The 26636-nt window shown below is 40.8% G+C and overlaps 1 protein-coding gene across 2 annotated transcripts; it reads right to left on the bottom strand.

The window, feature by feature from the left end:
• Window positions 1–1747: 1747 nt before the first annotated feature.
• Window positions 1748–24691, bottom strand: LOC118358137 (lysosome membrane protein 2-like). 2 transcript variants are annotated; one of them, XM_035735626.2, is made up of 13 exons: window positions 24136–24687; window positions 16603–16760; window positions 16144–16291; window positions 14968–15162; window positions 13634–13725; window positions 13178–13297; window positions 12527–12705; window positions 10893–11011; window positions 9886–9959; window positions 9713–9764; window positions 9334–9486; window positions 8473–8520; window positions 1748–5822 (listed from the first exon to the last, which is right to left on the bottom strand). In XM_035735626.2, exons 1-13 carry the CDS (start codon window positions 24256–24258, stop codon window positions 5685–5687), a joined length of 1599 nt encoding a protein of 532 aa, XP_035591519.1. In that variant the 5' UTR covers window positions 24259–24687; the 3' UTR covers window positions 1748–5684. The 2 variants fall into 2 exon arrangements, with proteins under 2 accessions (XP_035591519.1, XP_035591521.1); XM_035735628.2 differs by lacking the exon at window positions 8473–8520 and having other exon boundaries at window positions 24136–24691.
• Window positions 24692–26636: the final 1945 nt, after the last annotated feature.

The following is a 26636-nucleotide window of genomic DNA, read 5'->3' as shown; positions in this document are numbered from 1 at the left end:
CAAATGTTTGCACCCATCACTGTAATTGTCCTAACTTCTACTAAAGACCCATAATTCCTTCCATCATAAAGAAACAATTTTTAAAAATGCAATTGTTGGGCAACCTTTAACTTTGCCAGATGTTTGATTTGCTTGTAATTACTGTAAGTTGCTGTTGATGCTGGAATGTTATTTGACATATTGGAAGGTAACATTGGGAATGCATTGGATGTAAACATAAGTGTCATTACTTTGAATTAATATTTTTAACCATACATGCTAAGCTTGTGTACGTATGGGTAATGAATCCAAGACTATCAGAGTGTTTCTGTATTTTATTTGTGTTTGTGTGTCACACAATCTTGATGACATGATAGCAAACTTGGTAATGTAACAATGGAAGTTCTGGAAATCATTTTTAAAAAATTATGTTTGAAGCAACAATGAGTTTCTTTTTAGAGGTACAATAGAATACAGGCACTGGAGATCAATAGTTGCAAGTATTTGATCATAATATCGTATAATACATTCAAATAAAAATGTCAAATATCCAAAAGGAAAACATTGGTATTAGTAAATAATTAACACTGCAAGCCGCTCAATGCATTTACATTTAATTTTTTTTAAAGATGTAAATACTGAGCTCTTTATACTAGTAACCACCAGATGGCGCACATACACTACTTGTTCACGCAGATATATCCAATCAGACAGACAGTTTCAGTACTCTTACTTCCTTTCCTTAATTATTACTGATAGGCCACACCCCTCACCTGTCATGTTCATTCATATCAGCCGTCAGGAAGGAAAGGGGACCATAAGACTTCAGATATGGGTAGAAGTGCACAATTTGCCCTACACTCCTCCTGCATGAGCCTTTCGTGATGAATCAATAGTTTTATTGCTTGCATGTATGATTTCTGAAGAAAAAATATTGATGTTCATTGAATTCCTACATTTGAATGACTAAACTCAACAGGAATAAAAGGACATGAGAACACTAAAAAAAGATAAGCTTACACCCAGGCATTTCAGACAATGCCTAAACATGCCTGAAATTCAGCATGGTGGTATGTCCATTTTCAAAACAACTTTGGTAGAGGATATGGAGATGGAAAAACATGCCACAAGTGTCCATTTTCAATGTATGTAGGAAGAATAGGATGGCCTACAGAAATTCTGAGCCTGAGGTCATGTTAGAAGAGGGACAAACAGCATTATTCTATGCTGGAAGCAAGGCAAGGTTTTTTTATGTTTTGAAACGACTGTGTTCCTTTGTTTCCCAGAATCCATATAAGGGCCTGTGGGGGTGGTGGCTGACTTCTACAGAGGTAACACACATGACACAGCCTGCCCGCCGACCCTATTCTCAGTCACAACCCCACAAAATTCTGGTATCTTTCCCTAAATTCCCTGGTTTTCCAGAAATCCTGATTGAAGGATATCAGATTTCCTGCTTATTTGCTCCCAATTCCAGGAATATTTTAACTGGGATTTCTGGAAAACCCAACATTTTTGGGAAAGCTAGAACAGTTTTGCAAGGTGTTACTGAGGAGGAAAACAGTACTATTTTGATAAGTTAAAGCTATAGTTTGACCATTTCTTATAGTTAGGATAAGCTGCACAAAGCTCTCCTAAATCCTCAATAACTGAAAGCAGATTCTAAACATACTATGTGAAGACACCAATAAATACCATGAGCAGAACAAAAAGTTTAACAACTAGTCTTAATTCAAAGTTAAAACAGTATTTCATGGTAATGTTGGTATCGTGTTAAAAGCAAAACACAGCCATCAACTGTATTCTTTGCTACTTTATTTTTTTTTGGCAAATACACTAAAAATGTTTACAAAAGCATTGTATAAACATTTGTGCAGTGTAAATTATCAAAACTAATGTATATTACATTTGAAATTGTTTTTCACCCAACATGACGATTGTCATTTTCAGCAGCAAAAAACTTAAAACTCAGAAGTAACATTAAAATGTCTGTTAGATGGTGACTGAGACCTTTAGAAATGTACACGAAATGAAATGTGAAAAATATATACAGTTGCCACACTGCGTAACTAAATTGGTTACTTGAAAGCAATTTAAGGAAATAAAAGGATGGTATTACCGTTTTTCCATGAAGGAGGGCTTCATTCATTTATGAGTTAGATTGCTTGTACACGACCCTTGTACCCATCCAGGCACTAAGGCAATCTGCTTGTACACGACCCATGTACCCATCCAGGCACTCTGGCAATCTACCTCCACATGCATACACATTATCAGCCTTCCAATTAAAAATCACTCCAGTTTGACAAAACAGTACATTGGCTGTACAAAAATGTCTACATAAGCTTATCATCCAACACACACACGACCAACTAGGAATTCTCTCTAAGAACATTTGTGAGACAGAAAAATTCAATGTTCAACTGAAATGTGCTTGATGACCAAGTTGAATATTACTAAACAGATTTTTTTTTTTAAGGAAATGAAAACGGGACCAAACAACAAAAAAACATACAAATTCAGAAAAACAAAGACATTGAACATATGGATACATAAATTGTGTCAGATTAAAAAAACATTTAATAAAATGTATTTTTACATAACATTATGTTGTTGTGTCAATACATAAAACGTATTTTTTTCTCCCGCACATTAGAGCAGCATTTGTGCATAAAAAGCAATACAGATCGCCCCCAGTCTCTTGAATTCTTGTCTTGTTGGGAAAAGACAACTCAAAACACTGTTGTAAATACACTGCAATTGGATCCTGGCACTGTTTTAGATGGCTTGCATCTGAAATGGCACCCTATTCCCTAAACCGTGCACTGCTTTTGGGCCCTGGCCTAAAATAGTGCACTGTATAAAAGGTATATGGTGCCATTACTATTAGGTAGGCGGTGGCACAACAGTTCTCTCAGAGGAGAGTAGACAAGCTAGAACAGATCCATGTAGGTTATCTTTGGTCACGCACAGAGGAGCGAATGGACATGAATGATTGGGTACAAAGGTGAATGGGACTAGTCAGTCAGATAGTGTCTCAGGTAGGTGTGTGTGTGCGCGTGCATGCGCACTGTTAAGCATACAACACACATGGCTCTGGTTCATGGTCTTATGTGTTCGTTTTTAAAAAAGGATAGTATGATATACTGTGACGATTATACAAGTACAGCCATGCTTGCACAATGCAATAATTGCCTGAAGTACAGTAGGTTTCAAACTGAAAAGGCCTATTGTGAATTGGTTCTTGATATATAATCATGATATATAAAAATCAGGACCAGTTTATCATAGTACAGCCCAAAGCCATGTCGGACAGACGTCCTTACTGGCACAACCAAACAAACTAATACTTGAACAACTCTCCTTCATTTGTTTACTAGAGTATCCATCTAGACCTCCAGAAATAGTTTCCAGTTTTAACAACCCAAGCCATCATCACCCACAGAAACAACATTCTCAATATGGACAATTCTTCAGCCACTGTCTGCCACAATGACAAGTGAGGTCAAGTCCTCATCAGTTAACATAAGTGGGGTTAAAAACCATTATACTTGATGTTACAATTTTGCTATCTATAGTTATCTGCTAATTCCAGTAAATGACAGCAAGTTTTGGGCATTGTATCCTATGCTCAAATATTCTTAAACATTTAAGGAGTTCACAGACCAGACTTAACAATTCAGAAGAGTTGATCTCAGTTTGTTGGAACAACCCTAAACAGAATATGAGCATGGATGGTTTCTCCACAGAAAAATACAAGCCCATAGGTTATGGTAATTAATTGCAGCAATAATAAAAATATTCTATCTACCTAAAAGCAAGTAACAAAGGCAAAGTGTCCATCTAGAATTACACCTCAGGAACCAATGAAAAACAACCCCGGGTCAAACCGCTGAAATACACCGAAGGACCATTGCATTTTACATAAGCCCAAAAAATACAGGGCAAGTTCTTTTTTTGGAAAGTGCAGGAATCACATTTTGAAGTTGACAGTATTATGGACTTAGTACATTTTTTCCAGAAGCGACTGCCAAAAGCCTTGACACGACAGAGACTAGTGACCGACGACAGCAACAAAAAACACCACATCAAAACATACAGTAAGACAAATAGTGATTCAAGTGTCATGTTTGTCTGAATACCTGAAGCGCCTTGGCTAGCCAGTTGACTCTGTTCGACATAACATGCACAGCAGAAGCAGTGTGCAGGGCCTGACCGTTTATTCTAGAACTTAGTTGTTTTCTTTACAGGGCACCCATCGGTCTTCAAATCAAATCGTATACAAGCCCATTTGGCGCAAATACAACAGGTGTTGTATTACAGTGAAACGCCTACTTACGAGCCCTTTCCCAACAATGCAGTGTTAAAACACTAAACTCTAAATATAAGTACTATAATATGCTTCTCGCAGGGTACAGTCTATGTGAAGACCTGTTACCTTATGGAGGACTGTATTAGCAATCCAAATTGTGCTTATTCTAAGTATCAGTGCAGACCCACAACGTGGGTCGACACTTAAAATTAAAAAGTGTTTTAGGCACACCTTTGACTACTTGCTGGATTAGGTCAGAGGTAGCCTAACATTTCCCCATTACGCATGTACAACTAAGATATCCAGCTTTTTACCATATCCACATGAAGAATCAACACACTGAACAATTGTAAGGCAGAAAGTAGGTTCAAGTCTCCCTTGTAATGTAGGTTTTTCTTCCATTTTGAATATTAGATGAAGGTTTATGGTATATCTACTTCGGCTATAGGTACAATCCCCGAACACCACATAATGGGAAAAGCAGCCATCTACTAATGTCTTATCTTCTGAGGACTTTGACATGTCTTCAAAAAGGCTTCCAAAAATGTCAATGTAAAAAATAAAAATAAAAAAAAAGCTAAATCTCTCGGTTGTCATACTACACAGTGCCTGCATCAAGAAAAAGTAACGTATAGTCCAATCAAAACTGGACACTACAGTGTAAGACATGCACACACAGTCACAAATTCTGTTTGATGACAACTTGGGTATGATTGCTCAACATAATATGAATAGTTTGGCTCAGTTCATTTATTTTTTTCATTTTTTTTTCTTCTTTCCCTTCTATAGTTTTTTTTCTACAAAACAGATATGGTAAGGAAGTACACAGTTTTGTTAGCAAACCCACATTCCGAGTCACTGAAAACTCAGTTACAGGGAGGGAGGGAATAGTACTGGTCATACTATTTAACTTAAGGAGCAAAGGTTTTAATCTGTTGGCTTGTTTCGGAGGTAACCTCACAAACACCGTTACAAAGAAATGTTAGAGGACCTTCTGATCTTCATTGTTCAGGTAAATACTACGGTCAGTCAGTGCTCTTTGCGCCCTGTTGGAAGGCTGATAGTTGTGCCTCAGTGGTTGTTAATCATTGAGATTACGGACTAATATTCTACTTCAAAGTGCAGAAAATACTCACAAAACCTATTGTCCTGGCTGAGATAACTAGTGTTGTGTCATGAAATCAGCGGTGAGCTCGACAGAAAAAAGACAAGTGACATTAGTAGTAGACCGGAGATGTTGTTTTGCACTATGGCAGGAAGAAAGGCCATGCTCAGCAGGAGAGTAGGACAGTCCCCAAAAGTGAAATCCCATGTCCGCACTGCAAAACCCTGCCTTGGTTATAATACCACGCCCAGGCTGCTCCACCTGCCCCTCCATACACTGCAGCCTCCATCAACACTTCTGAGCCTCCACAGGAGACATGGCGATGTAGGAGCCGTTCCTCATTGGTTGGTTGGTGTGGTTGTTTTCTGATGGTTCAACCTCTGGTTTGTCGCTGACTTGAGTGTAGGCAGTGTCGTCTTTTGCCGTCTGAAGAGGGAAAAACATTTTGTAAAGGTCATAATAATCCCACCATGAAAACAACAACCAGTTATATACTTATAACTAAATTGGAAATATTTTACACATGAAAATGAAATGTTTAATGCAATGTTATAGAATAAACTAATTGTGGATATATCATGAATTAACGTCACTGTAGAAACCCAAAATATTTTTCAACTTAAAATAACAAATATAATATGAAGCAGGAATGAGATAGATATACACTGAACAAAAACATAAATGCAACATGTAAAGTGTTGGTCCCATGTTTCATGAACTGAAATAAAAGATCCCAGAAATGTTCCATACGCACAAAAAGCTTATTTCTCTCAAATGTTGTGCTCAAATTTGTTTACGTCGCTGTTAATTAGCATTTCTCCTTCGCCAAGATAATCCATCCACCTGACAGGTGTGGCATATCAAGAAGCTGATTAAACAGCATCATTACACAGGTGCAGCTTGTGCTGGGGACAATAAAAGGCAGCTCTAAAATGTGCAGTTTTGTCACACAACACAATGCCACAGGTGTCTGAAGTTGAGGGAGTGTGCAATTGGCATGCTGACTGCAGGAATGTCCACCAGGCTGTTGCCAGAGAATTGAATGTACATTTTTCTATCATAAACCGCCTCCAATGTCATTTTAGAGAATTTGGCAGTATTTCCAACCAGCCTCACAACCATAGACCACATGTATGTTGTTGTGTGGGTGAGCGGTTTAATGATGTCAACGTTGTGAACAGAGTGGCCCATAGTGGTGTTATGGTACGAACACAACTGCATTTAATCAATGGCAATTTGAATGCACAGCGATACCATGACGAGATCCTGAGGCTCATTGTCATGCCATTCATCCACCACCATCACATGTTTCAGCATGATAATGCACGGCCCCACGCTGCAAGGATCTGTAGACAATTCCTGGAAACTGAAACCATCACAGTCCTTCCATGGCCAACATACATGTCAACTTGGCACAGCCATTGAAGAGGAGTGGGACAACATTCCAAAGGCCACAATTAACAGCCTGAGCAACTCTATGCGAAGAAGATGTGTCGCGCTGCATGAAACAAAATGGTGGTCATACCAGACAATGACTGGTTCTGATCCACACCCCTAACGTTTGAATTTTTTAAGTACTCTGATCAACAGATGCATCTGTAGACCGTCATGTGAAATCCATATTAAGGCATTATGTAATCATTTAAATTGACTGATTTCCTTATATGATCTGTAACAAATAAATAAATAAATGCTCAATATAAACAATTTCTGTTATCTTTTATTTCAGCTCATGAAAAATGGGACCAACACTTTACATTGTGTTGAGTTTATATTTTTGTTCAGTATATACACACACAAAGCATGTGGACACCCCCTCAAATTTGTGGATTGAGCTAAAATCAGCCACACCCGTTGCTGACAGGTGTATAAAAATTGAGCACACAGCCATGCAAACCTCCATAGGCAAACATTAGCATAGAATGGGCTAACTGAAGAGCTCAGTGACTTTCAACGTGGCACCGTCATAGGATGCCACCTTTCTAACAAGTCAGTTCGTCAAATTTCTGCCCTGCTAGAGCTGCCCCGGTCAACTGTAAGTGCGGTTATTGTGAAGTGGAAACATAGCGCACAAAAATAGTCTGTCCTCGATTGCAACACTCACTACACAGTTCCTAACTGCCTTCGGAAGCAACGTCAGCACAAGAACTATTAGTCGGGAGCTTCAAATTAGTTTTCATGGCCGAGCAGCCTCACACAAGCCTACGATCACCATGAGCAATGCCAAGTGCTGGCTGGCGTGGTGTAAAGCTCACCGCCATTGGACTCTGGAGCAGAGGAAACACGTTCTCTGGAGTGATGAATCACGCTTCACCATCTGGCAGTCCAACGGACTAATCTAGGTTCGGCAGATGCCAGGAGAACACTAGCTTCACGTGCTTCTACAGCACTTTGATATATCAGCTGATGTACGAAGGGATATATAAATACATTTGATTTGATTTGATTTAGCTGCCCCAATGCATAGTGCCAACTGTAACGTTTGATGGAGGAGGAATAATGGTCTGGGACTGTTTCAGGGTTCGGGCCCATTCGTTCCAGTGAAGGGAAATCTTAATGCTACAATGACATTCTAGACGATTCTGTGCTTCCAACTTTGTGGTAACAGTTTGGGGAAGGCCCTTTCCTGTTTCAGCATGACAACGCCCCCGTGCACAAAGCGATGTCCATTCAGAAATGGTTTGTCGAGATCGGTGTGGAATAACTTGACTGGCCTGCAGAGCCCTGACCTCAACCCCATGGAACACTTTTGGGATGAATTTTAATGCCGAATGCGAGCCAGGCCTAATCACTCAACATCAGTGCTCGACCTCACTAAAGCTCGTGGCTGAATGGAAGTCCCCGCAGCAATGTTCCAACAGTGAAAAGGCTTCCCAGAAGAATGGAGGCTGTTTTATGGGGGGGGGGGGACCAACTCCCTTTAAGTGACCATGATTTTGTAATGAGATGTTCGACGAACAGGTGTCCACATACTTGTGTGTAAAAATAATCCCTGAAGATAATTAAGTTATAAGCAACAAGCAAGAATTGCTAACAACTCAAAGAAAATAGCAAACGAAGCAAAATGAAGACTTACAGTAAAAGAATGAAAAGCTTCAGTAAAATCAATACGTTTTACTTCATTCTAAAACAGAAAGGAAAAAAAGGGGGGGGGGTTACAGAAATGTTTTATCATAATACGTTAACTATACAGTTCTTTACAATAGCTTTATTTGATAAAACAAGATGTATCTGAATATTTTAAAATACCAATTCTGTCTGTGATGTGAACTCCTACTTTGTTCCTCAGCATGAAAATGCCGGCAGGCCGATATCTGTTTTGTTGAACCACGTGGGGAAGATACTAAGATAACTCTTATCAGAGTCATGACTGATGGGTGGGGAATGGGGGTCATGCACAAGGGGTCAGAACGACTAACCAAGACAAACACAGATAAGTGTTTAAAGTACACTGGCTAACCTACAGGATTACTAGAGTTCAGTGCCTGTACATCACTGTAGACTGTCATCATTGTGACTTGTCTGCCAATGAGGAACTGCTCAATTCAGATGTATACTTCCTGTTCTGACCTCAGTGGTTTCAATTGTTAGAAAGGCCAGCCGGAATAACATTTGATACAGACATTAGAGGTGGTAGGACATGCTGACCATGTGAGATTTATCATGTAAGTAGTTGGAGGTTATAGAATATAGAAGTATAAATGGTCTATAAACAGATAAACATTGAACAAAGCTAACATTAAACCTTTGTTGTGACATTGCACCACTATAGACTAATAACCACTTATGGAATCCTTCACCACAACTGACATTGTGAGTGAAGTGCCCAATTGTAAATTAAAAATGTACAATTGACACTATATTTCAGAAGAAGCTAATGAATATTCTTGTTTGGGGTGTCCTGGGAGTAAGTGCAGGGGTAGAGGGGAGGTCTTACCTTCTTCTGGCGAGACCTGCAGACCAGGAGGACGAAGACTACGAGCAGGATGGCGCCCATGCCCACGATGAGCAGAGGGAAGTTGGACACCAGGGTCACGATGAGCAGCAGGGTCCTCATCTGGGTAGCAGAGTCATCGTCGATAGTGGCCGTCTGGGGGAGGTCACTACCGTTATCAACCCGTCTTTACTATTTAATTAACTGGTGTGAGATGCTGCAAACCAGTTATTAACTAATCTTAATAATAGACCAGTAATAAAGGATTTTCTCAGGCAAAATTTTGAAACTTCATTTGACATTCCTAGGCTGCACGTGAGGCAGACTGAATTTCACAAAATAATGGAGAGAGAGAGAGAGAGAGGGAGGAGATATGTCTTACCTCATTGACAAACATGATAGGGAAAATTGTAACGTTTAGATGTTTGGTTTTGCTGAGGAAGAGAAAATGTAATGAGGACAAGGTTCAACAATGGGTCTTCTCATCCTTCATACGAATCGAGTGGGAAAAAAGCAGGCTTCAAAGTGTGGAAAACTGTTCTGGTCTTTACTTACGGAAAGCCTGGAACTCTGTTCAAAATTATATTGAGCTGGGCTCTCTTGCAGGCACGGATGGGGACCCCAGTGGTCTAGAAATACAAAATAAAATATTTAAAATGCAGTTACATCTTGTCCTTTCCGATATGGAGACAGCTTATTTTAATAATCCACGGGTACTTCATAAAACACACAATGCAAAAAAAATGTCACATGGCTATTAAATACAGTCTATTTATAAATCAGATTGAGACCATGTAAACAGTATACACTCAGTGGCCAGTTTATTAGGTACACCAATCCGTTCATGAAAATGGTTCGCTCCTACACAGTGAGTCAGTCACATGGCCGTGGTTTGCTATATAAAGCAGGCAGACAAGCATTCAGTTACTGTTTCGATTGAACGTTAGAATGGGCAAAACGAGTAACCTAGGTGACTGAGCGTGGTATGGTCGTCGGTGCCAGGTGCACCAGTTCCAGTATCTCAGAAACGGACGGCCTCTTGGGATTTTCACACACGACAGTGTCTTGGGTTTACCGAGAATGGTGCAACAAGCAAAACACATCCAGTTAGCAGCAGTCCTGTGGGCAAAAACAGCTTGTTGATGAGTGAGGTCGAAGGAGAATGGCAAGAATCGTGTAAGCTAACAGGCGGGCCAAACAGGAACACAAATCCCAGTTCCTGTTGTGTCATGTTGATGGCAGAGTCAGGATTTGGCGTAAGCAGCGTGAGTCCATGGCCCCATCCTGCCCAGTGTCAACGGTACAGACTGGTGGAGTTGATGTGGGGAGTGTTCTCCTGGCACATGTTCGGTCCCTTGATACCAATTGAGCAAAGTTTGAACGCCACAGTGCATCTGAATATTGTTGCTGACCAGGTGCATCCCTTCGTGGCTAAAGAGGGGTCCGACCCGATACTAGATGGGTGTACCTAATAAACTGGTCACCGAGTTTAGGGCCCATAACTAATCCCACATATTGGCCTTATGACATACATACATGTTAGATAAAATGTTTGTTCATACTGGATTAAGGTCAAGGTAAGTCTCATGCTCCTCCTTGTTGGGGCTCAGTCCTTCAACAGCATTAATGTACATGGCATCGGCCTGATAGAAGTGAGGGAACGACACCACGATAGGGGCACCTATGGACAAGAGGAAGGAGATGGGGGTAAAACATGATTTAAAGGCCCAGTGCAGTCAAAAATGGTCTGTGTTTTATATACACATCTCCACTCTGAGGTTGGAATAATACTATGAAATTGTGAAAATTATGATAATGCCCTTTAGTGTAAGAGCTGTCTGAAAAGAGCACCTGAAATTTCAGCCTGTTTTTGTTGGATGGAATTTTGGCCTGCCTGGTGACATCACCAGGTGCTAAATTTGTTAACAGACCAATAAGAGAGTTCCAAACCTCTCTACCAATAACAGCACCTTTTTTTTCTTCTCCCCACTCAGACCACTACCAGACGGTCCTAGCAAAATTATTGCTTGAGAAATTGCTCTTTGCCAAGAGGCTATTTGTTTCTTTTTGTACCATTTTAATTGAAAACAAATCACAGTTATGTACTTAATTGTTACCCAGAAATTATTTGACACTGAGAAACGGCTGTATTGTACCTTAAGAGACAAAAATAAAACACGAGCAACCAATATGATCAACTAACCTATATCCTTATCCTGGACTGCCATCAGGGAGGATTAAGCAAGTCAAATGTTTGAAAATTGGGGGTCTTAAAAGGAAATATCATGGACAGATGTGAGATATTGCTAATGTGTGCTATCTGGTATTATAACCCAAGCACAGAGACAGCGGAACAGATAGCAAAAATATGTGTAGAGTTCTTCCTTGCCATTGGAAAGACAGCCCATACCGGACAGGTTCTGATAAGCCATTGGAAAGACAGGTTCTGATAAGCAGACAGTGAAATCATGGCTGTTTTTCATAACCCAAGAGAAAAAAAAAAACATTCCTTTGAGGTCATAATGACCATTCTGAAGTTCCACAAGGTACTACCTCAGAGACACAATAGAATGTGTTCCATTTCATTATGTGGCACAACTTGAGTGAGTTAACAACCCTCACTAAGGAATATGGAAACGACTCAAAACTGCAATATCTGACAAACGGAATGAACAAGGGCCGTAGTTCACTTCTAGGCCCGGAGATGACTCAGTCATAACAGCATCCAGACTGTTGAACTTTCTCTGCTGCACCACACCGTGAATGCGGATGTTTAACACGCATACAGTACAGGACTTAAAAAGGCATCTACCCACGAGAATTAAGGGTTACAGCAGGGCATTTATATGCCATGTGTTTGTACATGGATTGTTTTAGGAGAGGAAATCATTTAGAGATTAGCCGTATCCTAACCCTGAAGTCCACAGCTATGCAGGCAATTCAAGTGTTTTATAGCCCTCATCCAGAGTTAATCATTCACCATCTACACCATTGTCAAATCTGGATAGTCAAACATGGGAAATGTCTGATATTTACTGCAGCTGGAAGCGCAGCTAGAACTGGATTGACTGGGGTATTTTTTTCTGTCCAAAACAATAGGTTATGTTGTTAGTCAACTCAAACAGTGGGTAAGTGGGGGGGTGCATGCTTTGTTATGCAAACCAGGGTTGCAACAGGGTGATGAACCGTCTCGTACCTTCTCGGCAAACACTGACTTTAAGCACCCCGGTGCCAAGGCAGTCCCCAGCTGGCACACAGAAGCCGGCGTTGGTAGGGTTCTCCTTAGGACTCTGCAGGACATCACGTGGAGGGGCGAAGCGGTAGGCTGGGATGCCCTTCACTTCCACATCCTCAACATACGCCAGGTGGATAGACCTAGAACACAGGGAGAAGTGGGAATAAGGATATGGACACGACGTATAGTAGGACTTTCTCATTATGTCAAAATTATGGCAGGATTTTGAAACTCTTCATTCGGTTCTACATGTGATTTCCAGAGAAGAGTGTGAGGTCTCTGTGCTGAGCATTGGCTAACTATGAGAAGATAAAGTGCAACTGTTTTGACTGAGTCAAAGCTTCTTTTTCATATCGTGTGCCGTTTTCCCAGTTTCTCCTCACGCATCGTGGTGTTGGTTGGGCCATGCTCAGCTCACACTTGTCACGCCCTGATCATGGGAAACGTCTTCTACAGTGGTTTATCAGTTTGATAGGGATACGAGTCCGTCGTTTCCAAGAATTCCTGGCTGTCACCTAAACCACAGCCCCTCTTTGTACTTGCTACTTTGACTGTAAACAAAAATCATTGACTACCGATAATACAAGATTTGGAGATATGACTGTGACGTACCTGCAGAGGTCAGCAGCGAAGATGTACAGCAGCTCTTTCCTGGACAACAGAGGGTGGAACACACTGCCATCCGTGCCGTTTATCATGTTGCTCTGGTTAGAGGACCACCACGACATTTCACTGTTGATAGGGGAAAGGTAGGGGAAATGTTAGACATCAAGAGGACGCATTTGTCTACATAAGGTTATTCTAACATAACGGAACCAAATATTGATTCCATTTAAACTGCCTGGAAGCCATTAAACATTACATTTTGCAATCTGCTCTGTCATGACAGGGAGCAACTAGGAATAACCTTGGACTTTGAATACTTGAATTGGACAGATACCAAGTCATCCCTGTTCAATGAGTAAACCCACTGGCCGGGGCAAGGATCAAAAAAGCTAAATTATGACATGAGAAACTTTCTTGTTAACCATTAATCACAACAGAAAAACAGAGGAAAAGGGTCCCTACGTCAGCCCGTTCCATGTGTCTATTCTGCCATATTCCATATAGTCCCGTTCGCCAGTCAGGAACACAAACTCTCCTTCGTCAGTTCCATTTTTCTGGGAGGATAGAGAGAGCAACAATAGTTCAGTGAGACTGTCATATCAAAACAAATCCAACATCCAACAAACAGGGGGACAGCGGACAGGTACAGAATTAGAAACAGACAAACAAGCAGCGTTAAATTTAGAACATCTTCCTTTATTGCTGTTAAGTGAATTGGGAAGTAATTCCTGTGTTTAAAGTGGCTGGTTGTCGTTGTTGGAAATGTACTGATGAGGAATATTGTGCTCTAGAGGCTCAAATAAAAATGCCACTATTAATGTAGCCTGCCCATCTAGTTCTGTTTTCTCATAATACAGTTTTCTAGGGAGTAGGTTTGGGCGATGTACCGTTTATACCGGGGTATTTCTAAATACAGATGCTTTTCAATACCATTTTAAAAAACGGGGGGGTGCTACGCCACTGCTTATAACTGGAATTATAACTATAAGAAATCTAAGATTTCTAAGTATGGAATGATTCACACCCTCATGTCAAATAAAATATATTCAGCTCAGGGCTCCAGTTTTGCATTTGATTTGCTAACTTGCTAGCTAAGTGGCTAGATGTCAAGATCAAGCTTCTCGGTTACAGCAGAGGCATTCTATCCCCTCCTGGATCAAGATCCCCATTGCCTAAATTCTTTTGTGTGCACTTCCAGTAATACCCCGGTATGGTACAGAAACGATATGATAGTATGAAAATATGGATAGCGCCCAACCCTAATGGGCAACATTAAGACTCTGTAAGAGTGCCAAACTAACAATAAGAAGTCCCTTCCAGATAAACGCTTTGACAGTTGAGATTTGAAAGTTTAGGTACAGGTAAAATTCTACTCGTCTACTTCTTTCTGGGATTTTCCAAATAATGCACTGAACTTGTTTATTAAATCGGACTGTTTGCTTTTTATTGCGTGAGGCAGAATAGCAGACACAAGTCTCCAAAGCCCCAGAAAAAGAGGAACTAAGCAAGCTTCCTCAGCATATTGTCATTTTCACTCTCATCATGTGATGACCCCACAATACCTCATCCCCGTCTCTCAATCTCTACCAACAGCAGTCAGGTCCGATGACTACAGGATTTATCGAGCAATGTCAACACTTCTATTAAAATCACAATTTCAAGACCGGCCATTAGCTAAGGCTATACCTTTAGTGAATGACTGGATTAACAAGGACCAGCTCTGAACTGTAATCTGAGTGAGCATATGGTTTATTACAGTATTTCAAGGTTTTTACTGAATACAAACAGTGCTTTACCTTCCACATCAGTCCAAACATCTCGTCCACCTCTGGCTTCATGGCGTGAATTTTGGAGAGCAGGGGGTCCTTGAAGCCCCATAGCACCTCGTGAACGGTGCGGGTCATGAAGATTTCCACACCGATGGAGTTCATCCACATGGAGACAAAGGTGCGCAGCAGGAAAGAGTAGGAGTTCAGCTCGTTCATCACCGCCTGTCCAGGGAGAGGGGAGGAAACAGAGAGAGAGAGGGGGGGGTTAGAGATCATAGGCACTATGCAACACAACCATCAGCAACATTTGTAAGTCCATAGCTTTTGTTGCCATCTGGTCTGGTCCTTGTCATTGGAAATTGGATGAAGTCCACAAAAATGTCTGTGATAAAGTAACAAGCTTATAGGAACAAGTCACCATGATGTCATAATACGGCGTTTAGCATAATTCTTGGAAAGTCTACTGGAATGATGCAGTAAAGCAGGGTTATCAAAATTTCATGGAGGCCCGAGTGTCTGGTTCTTGTTTTTTCCTTTAAATTAAGCCCTACACATCCTGGTGAGGGGAGTACCTTTCTAATTAGCGACCTAAATTCACCAATTAAATACAAGGGAGGAGCGAAAACCCGCAAACACTCGGCCCTCAGTGGAATGAGTTTGATACTTCAGCAGTAAAGGAATGTCAGTACATTGTTATAGTGGCTATACTGAAACTCTCGAAAGGTTCAAGTTGACCAAAACAAAACAGCTGTGGAATGATTCACACCCTCATGTTTCTATGTGTTCTTAGAAAGGCGCTGCACCATAGTTTATCATAATGATTAGGTGGGTGCTTACATTTGTCCTATTTCACATACATATAAGTGTGAATTGGAAATGTGTTTTTTGCATATCCCACTCTCCCCTTGAAGACCCTCTCGGAGAGTGGGGTCATGGCCAGGGATCAGCCATTATTGAATGCATCCCCGGAGCCTTGCTCAAGGGCACACCGGCAGATTTGTTTTACCTAGTTGGCTCGGGATTCGAACCAGCGACCTTTCAGTTACTGACCCAATGCTCTTAACCACTAGTTAATCTGCAGCCCAACACACTATATTGCAGATATACCATGTCCATGGCAGCTAAGATAAAGTGCATATGTGAAGACTACAAGTATGTAGAGGTAACAAGCAGAGACCAAGAGACACACACACACTAACTCACCACAGCTGGGATGTTGACCGTCCTCAGAATGTCGACCTCTGGATTACCCCGGGACTTCTCTGGGACGAAGACAAAGCTTTTGGGGTTCAGGGCATAAACCTTGGTTCCGTTTTCGAGGAAAGTTACATTTTCCCTGGGTCTGTATTCCCTGTTATGGAAAGGTGTGAGTAGAAAGGTTATCATTCCAAACAAATATCCTCCCCCCTCCCCCATATGACTTTCCCAAGACCTGCATCGCCAGCTTCCCATGATCAAACAAACGGATCATAAAACAAATACATAGTGGACCGAATCTGAACTTGAGATATACACACGAAAAACAAATATTAGCAATAACCTTTCATTGGTATCGATATAGGAGTTCCACTGAAGTCTGAGTTACGAGTGTTGATCTCAAGCCCTTTGTGAACTGAGGCCATCTCATTTGAAAGGAGAGCAGTGAGTGTGTTGTCAACCTACCTGTAAGTGTAAGGTCCAATCTGGGTGACAGCTGCCTTGCCCCCTGCTAAGAACACTTCAGGGTTGGTCACGTTGAAGAAGTAATACTCCATGTAGACTGGAGGCGGTGGGTTCTTCCACGACTCAAATACTCGGCTCGCCTCAGTCAAGGTCAATTCCTACAACAACAACAAAAAAGAGAGCGAAATACAGTTAATGATGGAGGACAGACCAAAACAATGATATCTCCAAGTATAATTTGTTTACAGTAGTACATTCCGGAGGGATAGAAAGCTATTTAGCCTAAAAATGCAATTTAAAACCACTTCATTCATTTCTAAACTAAGGATATTTCAAGCAATTACATTTTTGATTGCGGCAGCATCATCCACCAACAATCCTTCTCAGGTTATGCCAGGAGAGAGCACACACTGCAATTAATGTAGTGTACACCCTCTGCCAGCACACCAAAACAGGGTAAGGGGGGGGGTGGGGGGGTCCTTCACAGCTGAATAACTGTCAGTACAAGCAGAAAACCTGAGTGAAAACTGCCCAGGGGGAGTGTCTGTCGACTTCATCAGGATGAGAAAGATATTTGCATTTTGCTCAGGACAATCTTCAAAAAGCCTAAATTACTACCCACCATAGTGGCAGCATGACAGTTTGAATAGACAATATGGACTAGCATCACTGTCCTATTAGTCATCATCTGAATACAGGAAAGTGGTTAAAGTTAGCCATCATGCCTGGACTAGAAGAGACAGTAGCTTCAACAAGGTAATTCAACTGTAATTAAAACTAACGCAGTGACATTCAACACCTTGAATGAATGAATGAATGAAGCATGTTGAAACATGGTTGTCAAATCTGAAGAGCAAATTACTGTTAAGCTGTCTGTTGATCCATAAAATACTGGTAAGTACTCGACGCCAAGAGCCTACTGTAAAGAGATATCGGTATTACTAACTTCAAGTGAGAAATTTCTCACTTCCCCCGTCCTTTATGTAAGGGGTTCCTGATTGCTTTCTCTGTCCTCTGAGTAAAGTGAGGTGTACTTGGGAAAGGCCTTTACCATTCACACAGCTCACTCAGCTGAAGTCTCAGAGAAGCTCAGCGAAGCTCGGTGATTGAAAGAGGATGTTTATTTTAAGGTGTGGCCCAACAGGGATGCACAAAAACTCTTGTTTCCTGTCAAGACTTTTGTGCAACCATGATATAAGATGGTAGAATGACTCATTACAATGGAGGTGCATACTCCCTATGGAGTCTTAAATGTTAGAACAATATTTTGGCTCATACACACATTCTGAGAAACACACACTATACAACTGGGCCAAAGGTCAGAACACCCTAGCGAGAGCATTGAACTGGGGGGCTTACTCCTCAGGGGCAAAACAGAAGCCTATTGCTTCATTTAGACTCCAGTCAGTTTTTAAACATGATCATAACTTCCAGCGGGCATATTGCAGCAGTGTAATAGGCTAGTTTCCAGCACAAGTCTTGTAAAACGGGGTTCGAATAAAAAGTTAGGATACATACATACTATGGAACGCCATTTGGGTCTTTGGTGTCAAAAAGATACAGTAGCAGTCAAAGCTGTACAAAAAAAAGTAGGCAATCAAGCAAACACCGGCTACGAATTATGCTTTTACAATACCGCGCTGGTAATAAAACATCATTTGTTTGACCACAACTTCTGTGGTAGCTAGCTTTAGCTTGGTACCTACCTAGCACCAATACAACCAGCCTGAAAACAATGATCAGTAGAAACTGCAGTCATTTTCACTATTCTTATCAATGATTTAGGAATCCTTGTGAGTAAGCATTAGCTAGGTTGCCACTTGTTGTTCGCCTATTGAAATGTAACTTAATTTAATGAAAAGAAATAGCCAGCTACTTAACCCTGTTGTCCAAAGCTAACGTTATAATCAGCCAGCTACCTTCATCTGGCTAGTGAAGCTCGACCGGACTGGGTTGTGTTGTGAAGCTAGCCACAATCAGGATTAGGCACAATAATGGAATTTGCGGTTTGCCTTCAAACTAAAAGTATGTCAATGACAGGTTTACAAAAGAATACAAATAGTAGAATTATGTCATACATTTATTTTGAAGGCTAACTGCAAAGTCCACTATTGCGGCTAATACTTATTGTGGCTAGCTTCACATAGATGGGTCAGACCACCATTAATCAAATAAGAATTGTCTTATAAATTAGGGTTATTTTAGATGACGACACCGAGCTATAGAGTTAGCTAGCTATTTTTTTTTTTATGGAATATTACATTTATGTAAGTATTCAGAACCTTTACTCAGTACTTTGTTGATGCCTTTGGCAGCGATTAGACTCAAGTCCTATTGGGTATGACGCTACAAGCTTGACACACCTGTATTTGAAGAGTTTCCTCCATTCTTCTCTGCAGATCCTCTCCAGCTCTGTCAGGTTGGTTGGGGAGCGTCGCTGCACAGCCATTTTCTGTTCGCTCCAGACAAGTTTGATCGGGTTCAAATCTGGGCTCTGGCTGGGCCACTCAAGGACATTCAGAGACTTGTCCCGAAGCCACATTTGTGTTGTCTTGGCTGTGTGCTTAGGGTCGTTGTCCTGTTGGAAGGTGAACCTTCACCCCAGTCTGAGGTCCTGAGCGCTCTGGAGAAGGTTTTCGTCAAGGATCTCCTGACTAGTCTCCCCGTCCCTGCTGCTGAAAAACAGCCCCACAGCATGATGCTGCCACCACTATGCTTCACCGTAGGGATGGTGCCAGGTTTCTTTCAGAAGTGATGCTTGAGATTTAAACCAACAAGTTCAATCTTGGTTTCATCAGACCAGAGAATATTGTTTCTCGTGGTCTGGGAGTCCTTTAGGTGCCTTTTGGCAAACTCCAAGCGGGCTGTCATGTGCCTTTTACTGAGGAGTGGCTTCCGTTTGGCCACTCACTGTACCATAAAATGCCTGATTGGTGGAGTGGTGCAGAGCTGGTTGTCCTTCTGGAAGGTTTTCCCATCTCCACAGAGGAACTCTGGAGCTCTGTCAGAGTGACCATCAGGTTCTTGGTCACCTCGCTGACCAAGGCTCTTCTCCCCCGATTGCCCAGTTTGGCCGGGCGGTCAGCTCTAGGAAGACTCTTGGTGGTTCTAAACTTCTTCAATTTAAGAATGATGGAGGTCACAGTGTGCTTGGTGACCTATACTGGAGACATTTTTTGGTACCCTTCCCTAGATCTGTGCCTCGACACAATCCTGTCTCGGAGCTCTACGGACAATTCTTTCGAACTCATGGCTTGGTTTTTCCTCTGACATGTAGTGTCAACTGTGAGACCTTATATGGATAGGTGTGTGCCTTTCCAAATCATGTCCAATCAATTAAATTTACCACAGGTGGACTCCAATCAAGTTGTAGTAACATCTCAAAGATGATCCATGTAAACAGGTTGCACCCAAGCTCAATTTCAAATCTCATAGCAAAGGGTCTGAATACTTACGTAATTAAGTATTTGCAAAAAAAAATCTTAATCCGTTTTCGCTTAGTCATTATGGGGTATTGTGTGTAGATTGATTAGGGGGGAAATCTATAACCCATTTTAAAATAAGGCTGTATCATAACAAAATGTGTAAAAAAAAAGGTCAAGGGGTCTGAATACTTCCCAAATGCACTGTATGTAGCATATTTGGTCTATATAAATTCTAGCTACTTTTTAAGCAAACGTTGTACTCTAGAAACTAATATTTAACCCTGTAGAAACATTTGTTTACTATAAAAAGCTAAAATGTTGATACAAAAACAGGTCATTGAAATTAAAAGTCATTTGTGGAATATCACATTTCTACACGGTGTAAAAGAGCAACCTATTGAGATTCATTACATTGAAAATTCTACACTGATGTTAAGAGGGTAAAGTTTGAGTGACGACATGAGCTCTGTCATTCATCCAATGGTATTGTCATTAATCTTCTAAAGAAGCTATCCTTTTTGCTTTCCTTCTGTGCTGCCAAATGTTCAGATATACTGGTAAAGTAACCAGGTTGTTAGCTACAAAAGCTAGCTAATGAGGTAACATTACTGGACAAGGTGTAAACAAATGCCCATGAAGAACACTTGAGGTCTAGGGAAGAAAAAAAAAAAATCATATTTTGGAGGGTTTTGTTGCCCTTTAAATTTCAATTGCACACCTCAAGAGGCTGGTGTTTGGCTGGCAGTGTTTCTGTACTGCATGCGCAATAGCAGAGTTTGTAAAACAAAAGACTACCCGATTGATACAGATCTTTATGATATAATCATTCAAAAAGGTAATTCAACTTTGCAATTAACATTTCATTTGTTATGTTTTATGAGAAAGCCTTTAGAAATGACTGTTTTAGCATTGCTGACGGGCTACACAAAGTGGCCAACAGAGGCATTCCCAAGCCATTACCTCTTCAGAAAGTTACAAGAAATACAGGCAGTCTTTAAAATCGAGGCTTTTGACTGAACAAATCTGCACTCACGTTTTTTTTCTCTCTAGGTCACTCGGAAACAACTGCACAGTGAAGCCTATCATTACAAGAAGTTTTATCTGGGGGGTGGGGGTCTTTCACTGGTACTCCCAAAATAAAACATCTCTGAGCATATGTAACCAACATGGTCGCACTTTAGAGCCTTGAATGTGAATCAACTCTAATTGAATAATCAATGAGGTACAGCAAATTGTGATTGCTATAGAGTCAAATATCGCGTCGCATTAAAGAAAAAATATCCAAGTTATTTCGGAACAAGCAACAAAAAGCCTATTTGATACTTTGAAGACATTTCCTTTTATTTTACAAGATAATTTGAGTCACCTGAATGGTGTGAATTAAAAAGTAAAGCCAAAGTAAGCTAGCTATTCCAATGCTGTGTGTTGGATTGAATGTGTTTAAAGCCAAACACTGATTGCGTACATGATATGAGAGAGTGAGGGAAACACTAACACGCAATTCAGTCATCAGCAGTGTTCTACCAAGTTTCCAAATTTCACAATCAGTGAAGTTTGTTCTGTTTTCTAGATTAAACTGAGTCCCTTTCATACAGATACAATTCAAGTGTGACAGTTTCTGTGTATACAACATTTTAACTAAAACCAAGGTCTAGATTAGAAGAATTCTTGTGTTTACCAACCTTGAAAAAGGAAGGCCACCTAAAGGCTTCCATAGACATGTCTACATCATTTATCTCTTAGAAATGCTTAAAGCCTTGATCTCACAAGCAAGCAGGGACAGAGGGTTGCGGTTTATCAATCTTATCATAAATCAAACTCACTATGTGCATGTAGTTGGTGGGTGGGGGTGGGTCACATGATGAGTGGTAAGGACATGAAAGCATAACAACTGTTAGGGTCACTCACAAATAAATTAAAACTTAAACCAAAATATATGCAGGAGTTGTGGTTAGATAACTGTTCAAGATAATATAAAATTACATTCAGTGCCATATTTCTCTCTGGTTTTCCCCATCTATGAATTATGAAAGAAACCTGTTTGAATTAAAGTAAACAGGTTTGTCACCCATGAATTTGTTGTGAAGTTTTTTTTACTCTACCCTCCAAAATATAGTTTGAGGAGCGGCAGAGGGTTTCTTCCTGGAAGAGCAGTCCTCTAGACCTAGACCAGGCCAGGGCTGAAACAACAAGTTAACAGATGACTGCTGTTTGACCAAAAAAATATCCAACCTCCAGGCCAAGGAGTCCGTCAGATTCCATACGTGAATTAAACACTCCTCTCCCATCCACGCCCTTTTACCAGAAGTCCTCTAGGTATGATACTGGGAAGTTGTTCTAAAAGTGCACCATGACATGAAACAACATCAGATCCGTTTTAGAAGTGGTACAGTTGTGGATGGACAGAACTTCTTTATTTCTTATTTCTCATTTATATTTTTAGTCACCGGCAATGTCCACATACGACTCGGGCACTCTATTGAACGTAAAGCGCATGGTAGGCTGATATTTGATCATTTTTTGTTTGTTTCATTTCTTGATGTTATGTATTCTAGGTCTAGCATGCCACTACCATATCCGAAATAAACACAGAAGCGAATTTAACAACAGCAATTAAACTGTGGCAGGGAACATTGGGCTGTTTGTGTCTGTATACTCTCCCTGCCAGTTTGACATTTCTGCTGAGGTTCGCAGTTTCAGAAAAAGAAATTGAACCTGTTCAGATCTCCAGGACATTTTTGGGGGAGATTCTTTTATAGTGTGGTATTCAACCTTGTCAGCAAATACGGGGAAGAATGAAATGCAAAGTATTCCAAAAGGAAGCTTGACTCCGAGCCTTCACGAGCTCTCTCCCTTCCCCCCACCAATGCGCACGCACGCACACGCCTCCCTGCCCTCCTCTGACGGGATTCCTACCCTACTACAACCCCTGACTGATAAACCACTTGGGAAGCTCATATAAAACTTTAAATCCAAAATCAATTATATTGTGAGACACACATGTAGATAAGATGAATACACTGCAGTTGAAGGTGCAGCAGTTCTAATTAAAATCGTCTGTATCGTGTATAATAAAGCTTGGCTAAGTATGATTTAAAATTTTTATTTATAGTGGGTTTATTGTACTGATGGAATAAAGCAGGTTGCTTGTTCTGAGAGCACCCATCCATGGTGATGGTCTTACCACGACGCACTGTGACATGAGCATACCCCGCATTGTAAATCTGCCAGAGATTCCATCCATAGGCTACTACAATACACTGAGTTTACATGCAGAGCTGTTCAAGAGGTTTGAATCAATGTTGCGGATTATGAATGATAAAATGTTGCGATCCTACCACAAAAACCATCACTGGTTGGTGGTTAAAAAAATAATGCAGCACATAAATTGGCGACCTTGGAATGCATGGTATGTTGCACTGACCCGTGTTGGGTGGGCTAATGACTGGAGATGGGGATTGAGTGAACCCAATGCTGTAGCTAGCTAGCAAACATCACATTTAAAGTTCCAGCCTGGTCTCAGACTATACGTAACATAGTAAACCGGGACTCTGAAATGTGTGTGATGTGTTACATTTGGTATGGTTACATAAGACAGAAGGTATAACTTCAATGTCTAGCAACCCAAAGGTTGCGTGTTCATATCTTATCACGAACAACTGTCCTACTACTTTTTAGCTACGTTGCAACTACTTGGAATGGGAGCTAACCCATCCTCTAACCCTTTAACCAAACTCCTAACCCCTAGCCTAGTTAACCACCTTGCCACCTAGCGAACATTAACCACAACAAAGTAGAATTTGTAACATATACATTTTTGTACGAATTGCAGTGTACCATATTGTACGAATTGCAATCCGTAACATATCGTACAAATTGTAATTCATAACATATCACACGAAATCGTGATTAACTCCCATAAAGGCACGTTTACTATGTTACGTCTACTTCTGAGCCCAGGTTGAAAACTAGTAACGAGAAAGGATGGGAAATGTGACTCACCGTCTGCTGTTCAGTGCAAAGACAACAGACGTTAACAAGTTAAAGCCGCCAGACAACAAAAAAACTATAAAATGCATGTTTGAAGTGGGAAAAAGTTACAACTCACCTTTTTAAGCCGATTGTAAATCATTGTTTGGAAGACTTGAGCCACGACCAATGCGATGCCCACTATCAGTAGATGGGCGCAGAGAATCCCAGTAGCGTAAATTGCACATGATCTCCGAGTCATGATGCTGGCCAGCTATCAAACTAGCTAATTTGGCAAATTTGAAATTATTTATAACACTAACGATAATACTGTCTGTAGGTTCTGATCTTTATTTTGACTTTCTTTCCTCGAAGATAGCTGCTACTTCTCACTTTGCCTCATATTCACTACAGACAACGCTTGAAACGAATATAAAATTGCTCGTTGATATGTAGCTATCTACTCGCAAACTGTCTTCGATAATAAGAAATACTTCTAATTAGTGCTGTCAAAAAAACTGTTATTCTGCCCATACAGTCGGCGGTGCCTAACGGAAATCGAGTGTGTTGTTCTGAGGCAGCGGGAGAAATAGCAGCTCACAGTGCAGAGGACGGGCAGGAAGACCTCCACTCCCTCCTTACCAGATTCAAATTAACTCGAACAAGGCGTCGTTTTGGTCTCTGGTGGGCGGTGGGTGTGTTAAAATCAATGACGGTATATGATGTTAAAATGTAGTGTGCTTTCCGTGTGGCTGAGGTCAGTGTTTTACTTTAAAGCACCATAATAAGACAGCACAAACTAAAACACGTTCGATATGTTTGCCGTTGATTTTCTCTGCATAGTTGGCTAATGATTTGTATTTGGATACGTTCAACCATGCAATGATTTTAAAGTAAATTTAAGATTCTGACAACCAGTTCCCTTTCATATGAAACTGCAAGTAATATTATGAAGTAGTGAGGCTAACAACGTGAATGTGCTGAAGGGAGCTTGTGAATGAATTGGCGTCGCATGCTAATTCACATATCACCAGCTAACTTTATAAACTGAGTGTTGAGTGTAGCCTAGGCCTACTAAAGCCACTGCTTAGCAGGGTGGCATATACTATTTCGACACTATGAAACATTTAAATAAAAAAAACAGTGCATCTGAATTGAGGAGTTACCCAAATGAATGTATACACGATACTGCCTTCATACATGTTTAGGAGTAACCGACTGTTACTTCTCAAAATTAAATTCCGCTATATCACCTCATCGTGTCTCTTTAAATAACTACAACATAAACATGAATAATGTGTTGTTCAGAGAACCAACGATAGTTGACGTGAACCGTTAGTTCACTGAGCAGTAAATCCTATTGGCTAACAACCTCCCGGACCACCATCCTAAGACCACCCCCAGTGGGTTATGATTGGACAGACGAGGTTGAGTTGTTGCAGAATTTGATCGACTGATTTCGGGGCGGGGCTCGTTTAAAGGGGGAATGCAAAGTGAATCAGATGTGCTCAGAGAGCTGACTGGAAAGTCTCCAGACTACTCAGTCAAGCTAATGTCGAGAGGGAAAGAGAACATGCTAAATAAGTACAGACACATATCTTGCAATAATTCCTACCTTCAGCAAATAGTTATCATCTGGTTCTCCCTTGTTAAATGTTATACAATTTTCCCCATCTGTACAATCTGTACTATGCTTCCCATTGATTATTGCCTCTGCACTAATGACAACATGCAGATACATTTACACTACCGTTCAAAAGTTTGGGGTCAAAGATAAGCACATTTTCTATCCATTAAAAGAAAAGAAAATTGATCTGAAATACAGTGTAGATATTGTTAATGTTGTAAATGACTGTTGTAGCTGGACACTTTTTGATTTGATTAGATTTTTTAAATGGAATATCTACATAGTTGCTGATAATTGGCCTCTGTAGCCTATCACTCCTGTGTTCCAAAGGCACGTTGTGTTAGCTAATCCAAGTTTATCATTTTAAAAAGCTAATTGATCATTAGAAAACACTTTTGCAATCATGTTCACACAGCTGAAAACTGTTGTGCTTATTAAAGAAGCAATAAAACTGGCCTTTAGTTGAGTATCTGGAGCATCAGCGGGTTCAATTACAGGCTCAAAATGGTCAGAAACAAATACCTTTTTTCTGAAACTCATCAGTCTATTCTCGTTCTGAGAAATGATGGCTACTCCATGTGAGAAATTGCCAAGAAACTGAAGATCTCGTACAATGCTGTGTACTACTCCCTTCACAGAACAGTGCAAATTTGCTCTAACCAGAATAGAAAGAGGATTGGGAGGTCCCGGTGCACAACTGAGGAAGAGGACAAGTACATTAGTGTCTAGTTTGAGAAACAGACACTTCACAAGTCCTCAACTGGCAGCTTCATTAAATAGTACCCACAAAACACCTGTCTCAACGTCAACAGTGAAGAGACGACTCTGGGATGCTGGCCTTCTAGGCAGAGTTCCTTTATCCAGTGTCTGTGTTCTTTTGCCCATCTTAGTCTTTTATTTTTATTGGCCAGTCTGAGATATGGCTTTTTCTTTGCAACTCTGCCTAGAAGGCCAGCATTCCGGAGTTGCACCTTCACTGTTGACGTTGAGACTGGTGTTTTGCAGGCACTATT

This window comes from Oncorhynchus keta, chromosome 25 (genome assembly GCF_023373465.1).
Source record: "Oncorhynchus keta strain PuntledgeMale-10-30-2019 chromosome 25, Oket_V2, whole genome shotgun sequence".
NCBI lineage: Eukaryota > Metazoa > Chordata > Actinopteri > Salmoniformes > Salmonidae > Oncorhynchus > Oncorhynchus keta.
This window is presented reverse-complemented; position numbering and strand designations above follow the sequence as displayed.